We start from the raw sequence: 18,735 nt of genomic DNA, 5'->3' as shown, positions 1-18,735 counted from the left end.
GATATGAATTTAAAGCCTGACAATTCACCGTCGCGACTCAGTATTCGTTTGACAGTTTTCCAGCATGTCGCTCACACTTACGTTGATCGGCAAGAGTAGCGCTCTTACTGTAAGCTACTTTCCGACTATAGATTTAAACGATGGCGATTACGAGCTTGGTTTAACGGACTTTGAAACGTATCATACGATATCGAACGTGAATTCTTGGAATAATAAATTTTATTTTGATAACGACGATAAGGAAATTACGATTCCCGAGGGATCGTACGAATTACACGCTATAAACGAAGGGAGTGGTGCACTTGGACACAGTATAATTGGACACGGTGCAAATGGACACGTTACAAATGGACACGAAATTTTGCACACGGTTCAATTGGACACAGGGCATTTGGACACAGTAATTTTGGATACAGTAGCTTTTGGACACATAAGAAAATACGCATCGTTTACTTGGACACCGCTCAATTGGACACTGTTCATTTGGACACCGTTCGTTTGGACACAGAAAGATGCGCACCGTTCATTTGGACACCGTTCGTTTGGACACCGTTATTTGCCCACCGTTCGTTTGGACACCGTTCATTTGCCCACCGTTCGTTTGGACACCGTTCATTTGCCCACTGTTCGTTTGGACACCGTTCATTAGCCCACCGTTCGTTTGGACACCGTTCATTTGCCCACCGTTCGTTTGGACACCGTTCGTTTGGACACCAAAATTTGATTTAAATTATACGACGTAATCCACACCAAATTTTTGTTTTAAATAAGAAATAGGTTTGGGTTAGGTTATATCTTCCGGAAGTGGAGCCCCCCCGCAGGGGGGGCGGAACCCACTGTATCCATGCATGACATCCAAATATGCGAAAGGCTAAACAAAATGCTAAAAGCAATGTAAAATTAATGACATTAGTATCAGAGATATATAAGTATGAATATATTTTATTTTGACAGATATTATAACCTTCAAATGTATCTCCTTTTCACGATTTCATATTTTACATAGATTTACCAGTATAAAGTGTTATAAGAATACTGATTATATTTTCCCAAAATGATTTTTATTTCTCTCCATCTGTTACATATTCAAACAAACAGTGCGCATGTTTCTGTGTACAAATGAACGGTGTCCAAACGAACGGTGGGCAAATGAACGGTGTCCAAACGAACGGTGGGCAAATGAACGGTGTCCAAACGAACAGTGGGCAAATGAACGGTGTCCAAACGAACGGTGGGCAAATGAACGGTGTCCAAACGAACGGTGGGCAAATAACGGTGTCCAAACGAACGGTGTCCAAATGAACGGTGCGCATCTTTCTGTGTCCAAACGAACGGTGTCCAAACGAACGGTGGGCAAATGAACGGTGTCCAAACGAACGGTGGGCAAATAACGGTGTCCAAACGAACGGTGTCCAAATGAACGGTGCGCATCTTTCTGTGTCCAAACGAACGGTGTCAAAATGAACAGTGTCCAATTGAGCGGTGTCCAAGTAAACGATGCGTATTTTCTTATGTGTCCAAAAGCTACTGTATCCAAAATTACTGTGTCCAAATGCACTGTGTCCAATTGAACCGTGTGCACAATCTCGTGTCCATTTGTAACGTGTCCATTTGCACCGTGTCCAATTGTACTGTGTCCAAGTGAAGGCCACTCATAAACGAATATCTCCGACATGCAATTTTACGACATCGACGCGTAGTTGATTCCAACGATATTGTTGATGGCGAGGAACACGATGAATATCCAATAACGCTTCGCGCTAATCATAATACGCTAAAAAGTGAAATCAAATGTGTCTATAGGATAAATTTTAGTAAACCGGGCAACGTTGGATCGTTGTTGGGATTCTCGTCGAATCGTATATTACAGCCTCGGAAATGGCACGAATCGGATGTACTGATAAATATTATTAGCGTAAATATTATTTGTATAGAATGCAGCGTAACCACTGGCGCGTACAGCAATGACAAGCGCGTACACACGATACATGAATTTTCACCAAGCGTGCCGCCAGGATATAAAATATCGGAAACGCCTGCACAGATCATTTATCTACCAATCGTCGCACGGAGCATTACTGATTTAACGATACGCATTGTTGATCAAGAAGGACATTTGCTCGATTTTCGAGGAGAGGAAATTACCATAAGATTGCATATACGACGGCGGCAAAAATAAAGCGTTAGACAAATGAAATGCTTGTGTTGAACGGAAGCACGGAGCACACGAGAGACAATATTTTTGCGAGGGACAATATTTTTGCGAGAAGGCGAGTGACTGCTGTATCGGGTGACAATAATCAGATATCTGGTTACGCTAAAAAGAAGCTGAGCGCGTTGAATCGCAAGTTTTTAAAATCATTGGGATTCGTCGTACGAAATACTTAACAATATGATTAACATCTTGAATATCGGAGGTGAGCCGATCTTTGAGGACCGTATCGTCAAGATTGAGACTCATACGTACAATCCATACGCCAACACAACGCTTGGATATAGCGACGAGATACGGATACCGATATAACATCAAGATTTGTACACGTTACCATGTGAAAGTTTTCTATACGTCGAAGGAAAATTGATGGTGTGTAAAGTTGCTGAAGAGGGAAGAGTGGTATTGGGAAACAATTGTGTCGCGTTTATGTTTGATGAACTTCGATATGAACTCGACGGTGTGGAGATTGACTGCAACAGAAACGTTGGAATAACTTCCACGATTAAAAACTATATCTCTCTAACAACCGAGAAAGGTAAAATCTTGGGGAATGCTGCGTGGAATATGTCACATAATGCTGTTGAATCTTACTTCAATTTTTGCGTGCCGCTAAACATACTATTGGGTTTTTGCGAAGATTATAAGCGAATTGTGATCAACGCTCGTCACGAATTAATTCTGATACGTTCGCGCAACGACAACAATTGCATATTTGGACATGCTTCGGCTGAAGCTGATATCGATTTATTCAAGATACAATGGCGTATGCCACATATAATATTGAGCGAGGTCAATAAACTATCCTTGCTGCGCGCGTTGGAAAGCGGGCGATACTTGAATATCAGTTTTCGCTCTTGGGATCTATACGAATTTCCTCTATTGCATAATACGACCAAGCATTCGTGGACCCTGAAAGCCGCCTCTCAGCTGGAGAAGCCGCGATACGTGATCTTCGCGCTGCAGACTGGCAGAAAAAATGCTGTGTCAAAAGATATTACTACATTCGACGACTGCAAATTGACCAACGTTAAACTCTATTTAAACTCGGAATTTTATCCCTACGATGATTTGAATTTAGATTTCGATAAAAATAGATTCGCCCTCTTGTTCGATATGTACTCTCGTTTTCGTAAATCTTATTACGGATGTGATAATGATGATGTGCTATTAAACATTTCAAAATTTCTGCATTGCGGTCCTCTCGCGGTTATCGATTACTCGCGACAAAACGAGTCTGTTAAAAATTCCACCGTGGACGTGAGATTAGAGTTTGAGTGCAAGGAAGATATACCGACAAATACTACCGCCTATTGTCTCATCTTGCACGATCGCGTTGTCGAATATTGCCCATTGACCAACGTAGTTCGTAAAATTACCTAAATCAGCAAATATCCCCTCCAATGTCAAAATATATAAAGATTGAGATTTTGACGATCGGCAACAGTCGTACATCGTTCTTGCAATTGTACGGTAATATTATCAGCATGATCGTGCCAACGTTTGTGGATCTGCAGGGATTCATTATCGGGAAAAACTTTGTCGTGAAGGAAGTAGCGATATTGAGAAATGGATCTGTTCTCTCTCATTACTTTTTTGCAAGTCCCGTACCATGGCGTGCGTTTACAAAATCTGAGAGATGCCAAGCTTCATGGCTAATCGGACATCACCATGGACTTCAATGGGAGGATGGAAACGTTCCATACAGCTTCGCTAGGCGTTTGATTACGAGAGCTGTGATGGATGTGACGGAAGAGGAAAATGGAGCATCTCCTATCGTGTACGTTAAAGGATGCGAAAAACGAGAATGACTGGTCGATATACTTGACGATGATGCGAAAAACGACGTTATTATTGAGACCTTGGATGCGGACTATGAAGATATCACTTCGTTAAATAAGCTAGATGTTACTAATACTATGCGCTGTGAAAAACATTTGAAAAATTGCGCTTTACAAAATGTATTTAAAATATTCAATTGGTGGACGAATCATCATAAAGATTCATCCAAACATTATTGAGAATAAACTATTGTTAAAATCTATTTTATTCTCTTTTATTCTTCCCTTTTTCTCTTTCTTATCCCAGTATGCGAGTATTAAATTTCAGTACGTGACGTTAGATAGCGGCGTCAGCTTATCAGGCTACAGATGTTACATTTCAGTACATGCACATAGACTTTAAATATTTGAATGGTATATAAATAATTGTTTTGTCGTTTAATTGTCGTTCGTTAGCCGTTCAATAGTCGTTCAATAGTCGTTTATAGCCATTCGATAGCCGTTCGATAACCGTTCAAAGCCGTTCGATAGCCGTTCAATAGTCGTTCAAAGCCGTTCGATAGTCGTTCAATAACCGTTCGATAGTCGTTCAAAACTGTTCAATAGCCATTCAATAGCCGTTCGATAGTCGTTCAAAGCTATTCAATAGCCGTTCAATAGCCGTTCGATTGCCGTTCGATAGTGGTTTACATATTATAATAATATATTATTCATATTTAAAAGACTTTAGATATTTTCTCGTGGAAACATGCTAACTTTTGTTTTCTTATCAAGAGCTGAGAATAAGCGTTCTTCGTAAGTGATACATCTCCTACTCTAAAATGTTTGAGACAATGTCTATCCCGTTATGTTCGTCACAGTGTTTGACAGTCAGTTGGAAGTGAATGACGAAAAGTTTGTGGTAAAGAACGGTGAATAAAAATGTTTCGTCTTAATCTGGTAAGTAATGTTCAGTGTTTTGACATGTGTGTGTGCGACATTGTGTGTGATATTTATTAATCAATAATATATTTTAGTTCGTGCAAATTGATGTCATCCACCGCCGATACATGCGGTGGATGAGAGGAAATTCGCGTTGGGCGCAAGCAAGCTTGTGGGGTAATACTCGCGAAGCCCGCGAGTGTGCATGTGTGCACCCAACGCAATACGAAGACATTTTTTTGCGACCTCTTTTCGGCCTCGAACCGTATGAAGAAGAGGAGAATTGGGATGTTGGAGGAGGTAAATGAAATTGGGAGGAGGAGGAGGAGGAGGGGGAGGAAGAATTGGAGGAGGAGGAGGAGGAAGAGCTTGCGGCTCTAGGAGGATAATGTAAGTATCTATTTTAAAAAATATTAAATATTAAAAACTAAATTTATATTAATATAATGTTTTTCTGTTTCAGAAGGAGCGCTCACTATATATATATTTTTATTATTATTATTATTATTATTATTTTTATTATTATTTTAACACACACACACACACACACACATTGTAATATACACAATTATTAAATAAACTTATTATTATTATTATTATTAAACTATCGATTATTTCTGCACCTTCTTCTTTCCTTTTCCTATATGCATGCCTCGCGCTATCTCATCGGTACATGCATGCCTCGCGCTATCTCTCTCTTTATCTCTTTCTCCCGCGAACGTCATCCTTTTCTAACACCAATGCGGACGCCATCCTTCTCCCTCGTGCCTGTGATCGCCTCGCGCTATCCTTCTCGCACCGCCTCGCGTATGCTCTCTCTCGCACCGCCTCGCGCTATCTCTCTCTTACACATTGCAGACGCCTCGCGCTATCTCTGTCACACCTACTCGCGGCATCGTACCTTCGCGTTCCCTCTTCCCCGCAGCCCCCGCGCCTACCGTTCCGCCGCGGTCACCCTCCCCCTCTCCGCGGACCCCGCGCTAATCGTTTTCGCCGCGATCCCCCTTCCCCCTCTCCGCGGCCCCCGCGCCTACCGTTCCGCCGCGATCTCCCTCCCCCTCTCCGCGGACCTCGCGCTAACCGTTTTCACCGCGATCCACCTCCCTCTCTCCGCGGCCCCCGCGCTTACCGTTCCGCCGCGGTCCCTCTACCCCTCCCCCTCTCCGCGGACCCCGCGCTAACCATTTTCGCCGCGATCCCCCTCCCCCTCTCCGCGGCCCCCGCGCCTACCGTTCCGCCGCGGTCACCCCCGCGTGACGTCATTCCCACCCCCGTGACGTCATACCCCGTGACGTCATATCCCCCGTGACGTCATACCCCCTCCCCGTGACGTCATACCCTCTCCCCGTGACGTCATACCCACGTGACGTCATACCCCCGTGATGTCATACCCCCCCGCCGGTTTCCCCTCGCCCCTCGCCGCCCCTCAGAGGACCATGGCTTAGAACCTGCATAGTATCATTACTGCAATTAAAGAAAAACACGGTTGAGCTATCAGAAAAAGTGACGGAACTGATGAATAGAAAGAAAATAAATTATGTGCGCCAAACAACGAAAATCTGTTCTGTTTGCGACGACTCTTGATGCGGATCCGACAACCTACTTCAACTCACGATTTGCGAATAAATCTTGAGCTAGAATGGAAAGTTAGTATAACAAAACACATATTACTTTCCATCGCTCACGATTTATTCCCAACTCTTGAGCTAAAGTGCTTGTCGGATCCGCATCAAGAGTCGTCTCGATTAGTACAGATTGGAGTTTTGCACGATTTTTTTTACAATGTAAAAATATTCGAGAAATATTCGCGCGTCTCTTCGCGATAATTCGTAGAATGTTAACCGATATTTTCTCAACCAGATATTTCAAATCGAAATATATAATTTTTTCTTCGATTTGGAAACATTTAGTTTTCAAAATGTAGGCTAAACACGCACGTTTTATCGCGGAAGTCTCGTGTCGGTAGAATGTTAACCGATATTTTCTCAACCAGATATTTCAAATCGAAATATATAATTTTTTCTTCGATTTAGAGACATCGGGTTTTGAAAATGTAGGCTAATAACATTCGTTTTATCGCGGACTTTTCGCGTCGGTAGAATGTTAACCGATATTTTCTCACCTAGAAACTTTAAATCGAAATATATAATTTTTTCTTCGATCTAGAAATTTCCAGGTTCGAAAATTCGGGCTAAAAACGCACGTTTTATCGCGGACTTTTCGCGCCATCCTTCTCGCGTTCCATACGGGTTCTCTCTCGCGCTCTATACGAGTTCTTTCTCGCGCCGCTACGCGGCCGCGTAGGTATCCTGCGTTCTCTCTTTTGCGCTTTATATGGATTCTTCTTCACGCTATATATGAACGTTTTGTCGCACCGCTACGCGAACGTCATATTTCGCGTTAACCTGTTTTCACGTTGCTCGATATAAAATGCTTCCAAGAGCATAATAAAGAAATTGTGGAAATTTCTAGTCAATTCTATTTGCAATAGATCTCGAACGAAAGTGGAAAGTTATTCAAGGTTACGATTGAAATCTGTTGCAAATAGAACTAACTGAAAATTTCTATTTTTATAATTTTTATAATTTATAATTTTTTAATTTTATAATTTTTGACCTTTGCGTATCCCGCCTTTGCTTTTCTATCGCGCTTTCAGAATAGTTTATTAAAATAAACTAAATGCGAATAATATTTATTACATTCTGGATATACATTTTCCTCGCTCTTTACAGCGGTATTTTATAATGCCCCCACGGTAAAGTATCCGTAGTTCCGGATATCACGTATCGGTTGTCGTCGTGCGGACTGAGCGCGACCTTCGACTCCGATATCGTATACACTTTGTGTAACTTAGATCATACGCAGGACTGTTCGCATCTCATCTCGATTCTTCGTCGAAGACAGCACGCGTAATCGTCGAGTGTTATCGTTCTTGCGACAACGCCGCTCTTAACACCCTTGATTCTTTTCGTATCGTCTCTACCGTTAACTCGCAGCGCGTACATTTTCGCTCTAAGCCCGACAAATTCATGCCCATACCAACGTAAATCGGTTTATTAAACTTAATTTCGAGTTTTCGCAATTCCACGGCTACAAAATCCTCCGCGAAGACGCTTCTGCTGTGAAAATTCGGCTTCGCGATCATCGCCTCTATGCCGTATCGCCCGTCCCACCGAGTCGCGAGTCGGATGTCCGAGTGATTGGTTCTCCATAGTCTTGCCGAACACGGCGTTATTCATCAATTTGTACAGATTTTTCTCGAACTCGTTTTAATTCGTAATCGCGTATTCAGTTCGATATATCCGCGCGGCCATGGAGATTGCGCGAATTGCATTATTCTGTGTATTCTCGTAATCCGTGTCGAACACATTGCTGAAAATTGCGATAATATATCACGTAACGGCTCTTATCGTATAGCGTGGCGAGAAGTTTCTCCTCTCGTTTTTCGGGCGGCTTATCACGCGTTGGGCAAAACGGCAAGTCAGCGTGAGAGTTATGAAGGTCGGACGCAAAGTCGACTTCTAGAATATAACCGATAGGCGAGTTTGGTGTCACGAACATTAAGTCAATGCTCGTAACGTCATCGCCCCATTGAAAATTTTCATAAGGTAACGATTGACACATCGCCCATCCGTACAAATTATTTATATCGTAATACATGAGATAAGACGATGGTTCCGAGGGATCGTACAACTGTAAATACTTGTTATTAGCGCGCGCTATTGGAACATTGACTTAGCCCGCCGCGTATTCCGCGTTCCACGGACATCACCATATCAATGTCGATTAATAACTCGAATCGAATACCTGTATACTTTAACATAGCGTCCTACGTGTATCCAGGTAACGTATAATAGTACGCGGGATCTAAATTATAACTTCTCATACACGCGTCGCGAAAATTTACGAAGACATCGGCCAATAGAACGTCGGTTTTTAAATATAAATCACTATAGTCGCCCAGCGTCTCAACGCGAAACCGCTCCCAGACTCTTATCGCGCGCGCGTAATCATTCTCAGATATCGCATTACCGGTCAGCGAACTGTCGAAAGTCTCGCGCGGCGGTAAACGAGTCTCTAACAATTTATCAATGTCGTCAATGTACTCGTACGGAAACACGCCCTTTCGCGCGAAAAGCTTGAAATCGGCGTCGTCGAGATCGGAAAATTCCGAACGCACGATCCTTAGTTCGCTCTTATCTAGATACGACGCCAATTTTTCGAGACTCGCGCTTAGAAACTTGAAAAAATCCACAAAGCGCGATTTTATACGTTTTCCAAACCATCTCTCGTTCGACGTATCCTCGAAGTTCTTCGTGAAAGAGATATATGTTTCTTTAGTTAGCGGCAACAGTTCGACGTTACCGGGAAAAGCGTTAGCCACATCTCTAATGATAAAATGCGCGTCATAGCCCGATAAATTGTGAAAGAATACAGGAATTACATAAGTCTCCTTATAATTTAAATTACAATTTGAATACGCCAGGCCTCTGTATCGTCCGGTCAGATGACAGTAATCGCGCACGCGAGCGTCTTCCGGTTCGAACGGTCTCTCGCAAACGCGACAGTGCGTCGCGCTCATGAATCTCTCCCACTCGTCCGATGTAAAATTCGTCATAGGCACATCGGTGTCGAGAATAGTTCTCATGCAAAGCGCTATATCGTAGAATTCTTTAACGAACCATGATACGCAATCTTCACCGCGATAAGCTTTATAAGTCGAGCTAGCGTCGTCGAACGCGCATTGCGAGTAATATCCAGCGCTATAGACTTTGTGATGCTGAACAATAGACGTGTTCGACGTTCTCTTCTTTTCTTTTTTCTCCAGCACGCATTCTAGATCGGTGTACACCACGAATGGAAGTCTATCCTTTCTACCGTAGTTGTGAAACTCTAACCATTTATCGTCGTTAGTAGGAAGAACTATAGCGCCCTCGTTCATCCTTTCGCAGTTCGCGCTGTAAGCCGATAATTTATCGCTCGTTCGAAAATAATGCATGCATCTGCGACATAATACACATTTTTAAATCGGGTACGTTATTCACATTATGCAACCAAATTTTTTTAATTCGTACTCACTGATCGCATATATGCGTTTTATGTTTTCTACCGCTCAGTTGCGAACCGATGAGTCGTGACAGATTGTTAATCCACGCAAAATACTACGTCGTATCGTTCAGATAAAATAAATTAACGTGTCTATCCTTCTTATCGTCGGTGAGATGCAGAGGAACGATACGGCAGCTACCTTTCCCGTTCTTCTTATCTCGAACGGTATACACATTGATGGATATATCGTTAATAAATCGCTCGAATCTAGTAATTCCGTTTAAACTCATGGGAAACTCGACGCCCTCCAGATTCAACACCGTCGAGTAATGAGGGTACCGCGAGCTTCTCTCTGTATGTTTCTCGACCGGATATAGAGCGGCGACTACCGCCCACACGAAACACGCGTTATCCGTAGATCGCACATTGACCACCGCTTTCTTCAATATAATCTCTCGCGGTATCTCGACGCGGCATCCGGCGCGCATAGAATTGTATCTGTTCACGTTCACCATTAAATTTAATATTCGCGACAATGCCCATCCGCTATCGCGCTCCTGAAACTCCTCCAACGAAGCTAGAATAGCGTCGACTACGCGCTTCTCATATCACTCTCTCAAATTGGAAAGAGGTAAAAGCGGATAATTTTTCGTGATAATACTCTTAACATCGATCTTGTTACCTGAGACGAACTCGCCGATGAATACAGTATTGAGCTTAACACTATTGTATTCACCCATAACATCGCATATTCGATCGAGCACGGTATCTCAAGCGTTCTTGAAAAATCGCAGAGGTTCGATATAATCGAAATTGATAACCGCGCCAGTTAAAATGCGTCTAGAGAAAGCCGTCTCGATCTCGGACCACGAGAATTCCTCGCGCCTCTTTACACCGCCTCCTATATGTTCGAAACGTCGGCGCAAATCGTCTCTCGCGCCCGTTAATCGAACGGTTCGAACGATCAGAGAATTATCGCTCCTGTGGATCTCCCTTGGCGACCACTTCGACACTCCTGCAGAAACTCGAGACATTCGTCGCACCGTCTCGCCCACGCGCGATACGCGTCCACCGTCGCGACATCCCGCGCGATATCGAGAAGATCATCTATCATTTCTCGATTCGTCGTTTAACGAACGCCAAGATCTTTTACAGATAAACCACGTCTCTTCCTCGTCGTATTTCTCAATATAGAACAAAGCTTTAGTCGCGCAGCCGTCGCACCAATTATTCGATACGTCGAAAACTTCGATGAGATGGCAGGCGGGCACTATCTCGCTATACACCGTTTTTTTTATGTGCGTCGATACGCTTCTCACGAAATTACATCTATGCGTGCAATCTACGCAATATCTCTCCTCTTCGAAATAATTTCCGTTCTCGAATCGGCACCCGTACTTGTAAAAGCAATGCACGACGTGATTCAGTTCCCACGAAAATCTTGGAATTTCGTATCGCCGCTTCCAATTGCGATAAAGCAGATAGCCGTCGACTTCAATATTCGCGAAGGGCTCGTCGAATCGCGCCTCGCTCGCTTCTCGCACGGACTCTTCCGCGAAACCGATCTTTTCCGTACAGTACAGACAGTCCTCTATATAATATTTGCGCAGTTCCTTCTTTAAACAATTCCGTATCTCCAAATTTTGTATATCCTCGATATTTTTAATTCGAACATTCACTACTCTTCCAGCTAATCTCGTTAGAATATTCGGTACGCGATTCATCGTGCCGCGAATATTCTCGAACGTACTAATATCTCGAGATCGCCGCGGTATCCTTTTATAACAGGGAAAAAAGTGAGGACGCGCTCCGATCAACCGAGCCGGATACTCGCTTTCGGACGCATCTCGTCATCGGAAACGCGTCGTCGCCAAGAAACGGAAAAAACTTGATACCTGAAACGCGATAAGCGCGCTCGTATCGCCGCTAAACCGTTCCTCTCTCCGTTCGATCGCCCTCCGACAATCCTCCGTCTCCTTCGACGCCGGAATAGCGGATCGCGCACTAGAAACGGCGCGCATCCTTAAAGAATCGCGATAGCGGATCGTGCGCTAGAAGCGGCGCGAATGGTCGCCGTCACCCCTTCCTAAAGAACAAGTCGCGCCAAGATCGAATTGCACCGGGGAAGAAACCGCAACCCCGATCGAGTCGAGCGTCATCTCCCGGGCAATCTCGTCGATTTTATTGGATACCTAGTGAGGTTGGTTTCAGCCCACTTTCCAATGAGTGCGAGAGAAGTACCATTGGAGAGAAAGAGATAGAGATATGTGTCAGAACATCTTGTAGGTAGCCGCGAGGGGAAGTTCGGGCAGGGGCGGAGGAACAGGGGGGTATGTAGGACGAGGAGGTAAGCGTGGCCCCCGCTTGAGCCGAGCGCCATCTCTCGAGCACTCTCGGCGACTCGTACCCGCTTTCCCCCGGCCGCGGTTCCCCTCTCGCCCTACATACCCCCCCTGTTCGTCCCTCTGTCCGAACTTCCCCCCGCGATTACCTACAAGGTGTTCTGACACATATATCTGTCTCTTTCTCTCCAATGGTACTTCTCTCTCGCACTTATTGAAAAAGTGGGCTGAAACCGATCTTACTTTCCTACTTATGTCATATATTATATTTTTATACATTTTTATATATTATATTTGGTAAACCTTCGGAAAACTTACCTGAAATAATGAGTAAGAATACCAAATTTTTATGTATTTTTGCCTCCTGAACACGAATATGAAACTTAAAAATGACGGTCGGACTCGCAAATTGAAGAGAAACGCAAAAATCCAATCAAACGCGAAAATTCAATCCATTCCTATAACGATGCATTTTTATTAGTAATAATTCACCCCTTGGATATAAATCGGGGTTAGGTTATATCTTCCGGAAGTGGAGTCCTTCCGTAGGGGGGGGGGCGGAATCTACTGTGTCCACGCATACACTTTGGAGCGCCAGGCAGTCCTAATCGTAAAATCACACGAAGCTGATATAATCAGACAATTATATAGTACAGTCGAACCTTAACACAAGCAACCACGAGACGGACAATTTATAATCGTTTTAATAATAACGAACGTCCCAGCTAATCTCGCAACGGCCGTTGCGATATCAGGCACGTGAAGCAATTCTATACCGTGATAAGCCAAACAATTGTAGAGCGGGAAAGAAAGGAAGAATTAAAGTTGATATCTTCGAATAAAAAGATTTCATTCTAATACTACTGTAATTGTGGTACAAAAAGCGAGAAAACCCTGAACGATCCCAAACTTCCCAGTTCTAATTTGGCCAACAATCCCCAAAAATCTCCGTGCTTCCACAGAGGCACAACAAAATTGGTGGCAGCGGTGGGATGTGCCAAGTGCCAAGGAATCGCCAGCCAACTCACCGAATAAAGACCTGTAAAAAACCAAAAGAGTAAATAACAGACATGCTAGCAAACAAGTTGAAACTGACGGGCGCAAACAGAAACAATATATACGGAAAACACAAGCAGTACGAGAATCACGGCCAAGCAGTCGAAACTCGAGTAGGAACGCCAGTGTCCAAGACCGCCGTACGACGAGCACCAGGCCGCCAGCCTTATCAGCCGCCGAGCGAGAAATTGCAGCATCAGCAACTTACTGACCCAGTGAGCGAACATGCGAGCCGTTTTATTATTGTAAGTCCGTAATATATTTATAATTGCATGAATGTCGGAAGGTTCTAACGTACCGAAACCGATAGCAAACCGATCGTGGTTATTAAGAGGATGCCGGATTACCGACAGAACGCGAATATTAGTTATTTTGCAAAATCTTTTTGTTGATTATAGATATCAACAAATCCTTTTCCATAATTAAAGTATACATAATAACGGAGTGCGGAGTTCACGATTTCATATGAAAAATTTAAAAAAATGAGAAAATTACAGTTTTGTTGTCGGCTTCTGCGTCAACATTTACTTAATATAACAAATTTGTAATCTACACGTGCCTAATCAGTAAACTCCGCACTCGACATTTCATCAAAGAGTATAAGTGGACCTAGAGAAGTGAGTTTAGAAGCTTTATAAAAAAGATTTTGCAAAATAAAATTTTCGTGCATATGTGTGTGTGCGAAATCGAGGCTCAAGAGTAAAACAGAGCAGTAGATTAGTTTCGTGATGTCGCGATAGACGGAGCTGCAATCTTATATGACAAGGACAAACATAATCGTACCATTTTGGTTTCTTTCATGCGTATGAGAGTAATATATGGTACATGTACACACTAACATTATTGCAGTATCTTTTCTCTCTCGATCATACGCTCTGTCTCTTTCTAATCGCTCGCTCGCTATCTATTACGTATCGCGTATCGTTTAACTTCATGCTTCTCGCATATTCTTACGCGTTCATTCGCGCTTCTCTCTCTCTCTCTCTCTCTCTCTTTCTCTTTTTCTTTCTGCTTGTTCATTATTATATTCTTTTATTCATCTATTCCCATTATTATATTCTTTTATTTGCTCAACTTTTTTTCTTTCTATTCTCGTCTCCCTATATGATAAATTTATTTATTTATTTTTATTTAATAAAGCATAAATAAGATACAGAACAATAAGTTATTTTCTTTTTCTATTTAACTATAATTAAATACAACACATGTACATACAAAAATACACATAATTAACTACTTTTTCTATTTATAATACACAATATCTCATTTATATTTGTAACGATGCACCCCCCCATCGTTACCCAGCACGTAGCCAGCCGGAAGTCTGCCGCCCGGCGAACACCAGCCGGGCAGTGGCAGAGGCGCCTAGCGCCCTTTTTAATACTCGAATTACCGCCGTTGCGATAAACAACCGTACGGCCGTTATACGGCCGCCGTTACGCTGTTACACAAAAAACCGAGCACAGCCGAATGCTGCCGGAAGATCCCGAGCGTCGCTCGCCGAAACGCCGCGTCGTTTCGCCCAGGGGAAGCGACGCGTTTACCGTAATTACCCGCCGAAAACAACGCGTCGTTATCCCCATCCGGGGGCGAACGACGCAATTACCGATAGACGCTCGGGTATAAAAAGACAGCGTTTCGGCATCTCATTACCAGAACGATTCCTGAATCCACTCGAGCAGTACGCTCCGAGATACAGTACCAGAACCGATCCTGAAATTCGCAGCAACGACGGAACATGAGGTTGACGTGTTCGCAGCCTCCGCCGAGCATTCTCGGTTTCCGTGCAGTCTCCGAAATCCTGACACAAATCCGACTAGCTCGACGAGAGCGGAGTGTTCGCCGCTCTCCTAGATTATGGTCTATCATCCGACCGCTCCAGCCAGCCGGACCGTAGGTTTGCGAGTTCGCTGCCCCGTCGAGTTTTCTCGACTCCGCCGCGCTATCCTCAACTCCGCGAACGGAAGCAGGGACGGGAGTTCTCCGCCCGGTCGAGGGTACTCGATCTCCGATCGCATTCCCCTACCACTGGGAATACGCGCTTAATCCCGCGACAACGATCAAAACCGTTTTGATACTTGCGAATTATAATCACCGCGCCGAAATACCTGTCGCCTAATATTCCATTATATTCCGCGTACCGTCAAAATAAACACGGCCTTGCCGTACACGCGCCGACCCGCCGCGCCCGAATTCTTGCGCGTTTCGCGTGCCGTCAAAATAAACACGGTTTTACGAATATTATAAGCGGTTCGATATATCGAACATCGCGCACCGAATAACAAACGCGCATTACATCTAGCGCGTTGCACCATCCGCCGCGCGTTTACTATTGTAAATCGACCATTGCCGAAAGAGGCAAATAAAGACAATATCTATTAACTAAATCTTTTCGTGTGTCTCACCTTTTCACGAGCCCTGATCCCGACCGAGCTCATCCACGCACTCGCGAAAAGTAACCGCGTTACATATTCTATAAAATAAAGATGAATAAATTAAAGATTAAACTAATAATTATTATTATATTGGAAGATGAGAATAAAAAAAATAAAAGTCGAATATATAAGAGAATATAATAATGGAAAAGAAAGAATACAATAAAAAGAACGAGCAAAGAAAGAGAGAGAGAGAGAGAGTAGCGTGAATGAATGTGTAAACGAATGTGCGAGGAGCATGATATATATATATATATATATATATACATATAATCTTTATGACAATTTATTATTATTCATAGTTATATTTAGTAATTTATAAATGAGAAAAGAAAATTTGATATATTCTATCTTCTTATGTTACCAAACATTTGCATATTTATACAGGGTGATTCAAAACAACCTTCTGTCCTTACAATGTCATATACTTGACACTATTCTAAGACGATTTTTTCTTTGCCAAAATTTTTTCCGAGGCTTAGTTTTTAAATTATAAGCCAAAATAGTTAACGAATTACGGGCCGCGTACACAAGGCAGGCAGGAGCGGAGCAACTCACCGTCCCATACTGGTGATTACGTGAGGCGCTCGCTGCGATTAACTGTTTGCTACATGGGGTGTATGTGAGAGAGAACGTATACGCGTATACACACAAATACGCATTCTCTCTTTCTCACTCACTGACTCTTACCTTGTATGTAGAGAATCGTTGCCCTTATACGACTCAATAAGTAATATTTCCATGTGATACAACGAGTAACTAGCAAACTTTTTTTCACTCACAAATTGTACCACTTATCGAACTTTTACGTATTAATCCACGCACTTTATCGATAAACTGAATTTATTAAAAAAAACGATGTTATTATACGTCATTATATTTTCATATTTAATAGTTTTATATTTTCGAAACTATCGAATTTACAATGTCGGAAACTTTAGCCGATCACGGGACACATGATAGCGTCCGCGTCCATCACGCGTAATGTGATACATTCAGTTGTTCGGCAGCCGGCAGCCGGCATTCCGGCAACGCTAGTACTTGCTTGTTGTCGTCGCGCAGTTTCCGCATCGAATAACGCGTTTCTTTCTTCGAGATATTTTAATAATTAATCGGTAGTAATCGGTAGATTGTGATTAACCGTTATAATCGTTAATAAATTCAATTTATCGATAAAGTGCGTAGATTAATTCGTAAAAGTACGATAAGTGGTACAATTTATGAGTGAAAAAAGTTTGCTAGTTACTCGTTCTATCATACGGAAGTATTACTTATTGTGTCGTATGAGGGCAATGAATTACTACATAAAAGGTAAGAAATAGTGTGAGAGAGAGAGAGAGAGAGAGAGAGAGAAAGAGAGTGCGTGTGTGCGATCAGCTGTTTGCTATACGCAATGGATATAAAAGAGAAAGACAAAGAAGAGAGAAAGAGAGTGTGTGTGTGTGCGATCAGCTGTTTGCTATACGCGATGGATATAAAAGAGAAAGACAAAGAAGAAAGAAAGAGAGTGCGTGTGTGCGATCAGCTGTTTGCTACATACGATGGGTGTAAAAGAGACAGAGAGGGAGAAAGAGAGAGAGAGAGAGAGAGAGAGAGAGAGAGAGAGAGAAGAGAGAATGTGTATGTGTGTGTATACGCGTATACGTTCTCTCTCACACATACACTCCATCGTATGTAGCAAACAGTTGATCGCAGCGAGCGCCTCACGTAATCACCAGCATCGGACGGTGAGTTGCGCCACCCCTGCTTGCTTCGCGTACGCGGCCCGTAATTCGTTAACTATTTTGGCTTATAATTTAAAAACTAAGCCTCGAAAAAAATTTTGGCAAAGGGAAAGTCGTCTTAGAATAGTGTCAAGTATATGACATTGTAAGGACAGAAGGTTGTTTTGAATGGGAGTGGTGCACTTGGACACAGTATAATTGGACACGGTGCAAATGGACACGTTACAAATGGACACGAGATTTTGCACACGGTTCAATTGGACACAGTGCATTTGGACACAGTAATTTTGGATACAGTAGCTTTTGGACACATAAGAAAATACGCATCGTTTACTTGGACACCGCTCAATTGGACACTGTTCATTTGGACACCGTTCGTTTGGACACAGAAAGATGCGCACCGTTCATTTGCCCACCGTTCGTTTGGACACCGTTATTTGCCCACCGTTCGTTTGGACACCGTTCATTTGCCCACCGTTTGTTTGGACACCGTTCGTTTGGACACCAAAATTTGATTTAAATTATACGACGTAATCCACACCAAATTTTTGTTTTAAATAAGAAATAGGTTTGGGTTAGGTTATATCTTCCGGAAGTGGAGCCCCCCCGCAGGGGGGGCGGAACCCACTGTATCCATGCATGACATCCAAATATGCGAAAGGCTAAACAAAGTGCTAAAAGCAATGTAAAATTAATGACATCAGTATCAGAGATATATAAGTATGAATATATTTTATTTTGACAGATATTATAACCTTCAAATGTATCTCCTTTTCACGATTTCATATTTTACATAGATTTACCAGTATAAAGTGTTATAAGAATATTGATTATATTTTCCCAAAATGATTTTTATTTCTCTCCATCTGTTACATATTCAAACAAACAGTGAGCATGTTTCTGTGTACAAATGAACGGTGTCCAAACGAACGGTGGGCAAATGAACGGTGTCCAAACGAACGGTGGGCAAATGAACGGTGTCCAAACGAACAGTGGGCAAATGAACGGTGTCCAAACGAACGGTGGGCAAATGAACGGTGCGCATCTTTCTGTGTCCAAACGAACGGTGTCCAAATGAACAGTGTCCAAGTAAACGATGCGTATTTTCTTATGTGTCCAAAAGCTACTGTATCCAAAATTACTGTGTCCAAATGCACTGTGTCCAATTGAACCGTGTGCACAATCTCGTGTCCATTTGTAACGTGTCCATTTGCA

The 18,735-nt window shown here is 42.9% G+C and overlaps 1 protein-coding gene across 1 annotated transcript; it reads right to left on the bottom strand.

Moving 5' to 3' along the window:
• Nucleotides 1-7,976: 7,976 nt before the first annotated feature.
• LOC138936490 (uncharacterized) lies at nucleotides 7,977-10,703 on the bottom strand. Its single transcript, XM_070301918.1, has 5 exons — nucleotides 10,646-10,703; nucleotides 10,081-10,540; nucleotides 8,822-9,917; nucleotides 8,311-8,607; nucleotides 7,977-8,177 (listed from the first exon to the last, which is right to left on the bottom strand). The coding sequence occupies exons 1-5, from the start codon at nucleotides 10,701-10,703 to the stop codon at nucleotides 7,977-7,979; spliced, it is 2,112 nt and encodes a 703-aa protein (XP_070158019.1).
• Between the last annotated feature and the right edge of the window lie 8,032 nt (nucleotides 10,704-18,735).

The sequence above is a fragment of the Polyergus mexicanus genome, unplaced genomic scaffold (genome assembly GCF_030449975.1).
Source record: "Polyergus mexicanus isolate NDT 795.1 unplaced genomic scaffold, iyPolMexi1.0 SCAF_9, whole genome shotgun sequence".
In the NCBI taxonomy this organism is placed as follows: Eukaryota; Metazoa; Arthropoda; class Insecta; order Hymenoptera; family Formicidae; genus Polyergus; species Polyergus mexicanus.
This window is presented reverse-complemented; position numbering and strand designations above follow the sequence as displayed.

What these genes read in the sequence shown, in the direction of transcription:
- LOC138936490 (XM_070301918.1), bottom strand. Translation starts at nt 10,703, where the DNA reads ATGGGTGAATACAATAGTGTTAAGCTCAATACTGTATTCATCGGCGAG. An exon ending in TTTTATCTGAACGATACGAC is followed by an intron (nt 9,918 to 10,080) that starts GTAGTATTTTGC and finishes ATTATGTCGCAG; the next exon opens with ATGCATGCATTATTTTCGAA. An exon ending in TATACGATAAGAGCCGTTAC is followed by an intron (nt 8,178 to 8,310) that starts GTGATATATTAT and finishes AATTAAAACGAG; the next exon opens with TTCGAGAAAAATCTGTACAA.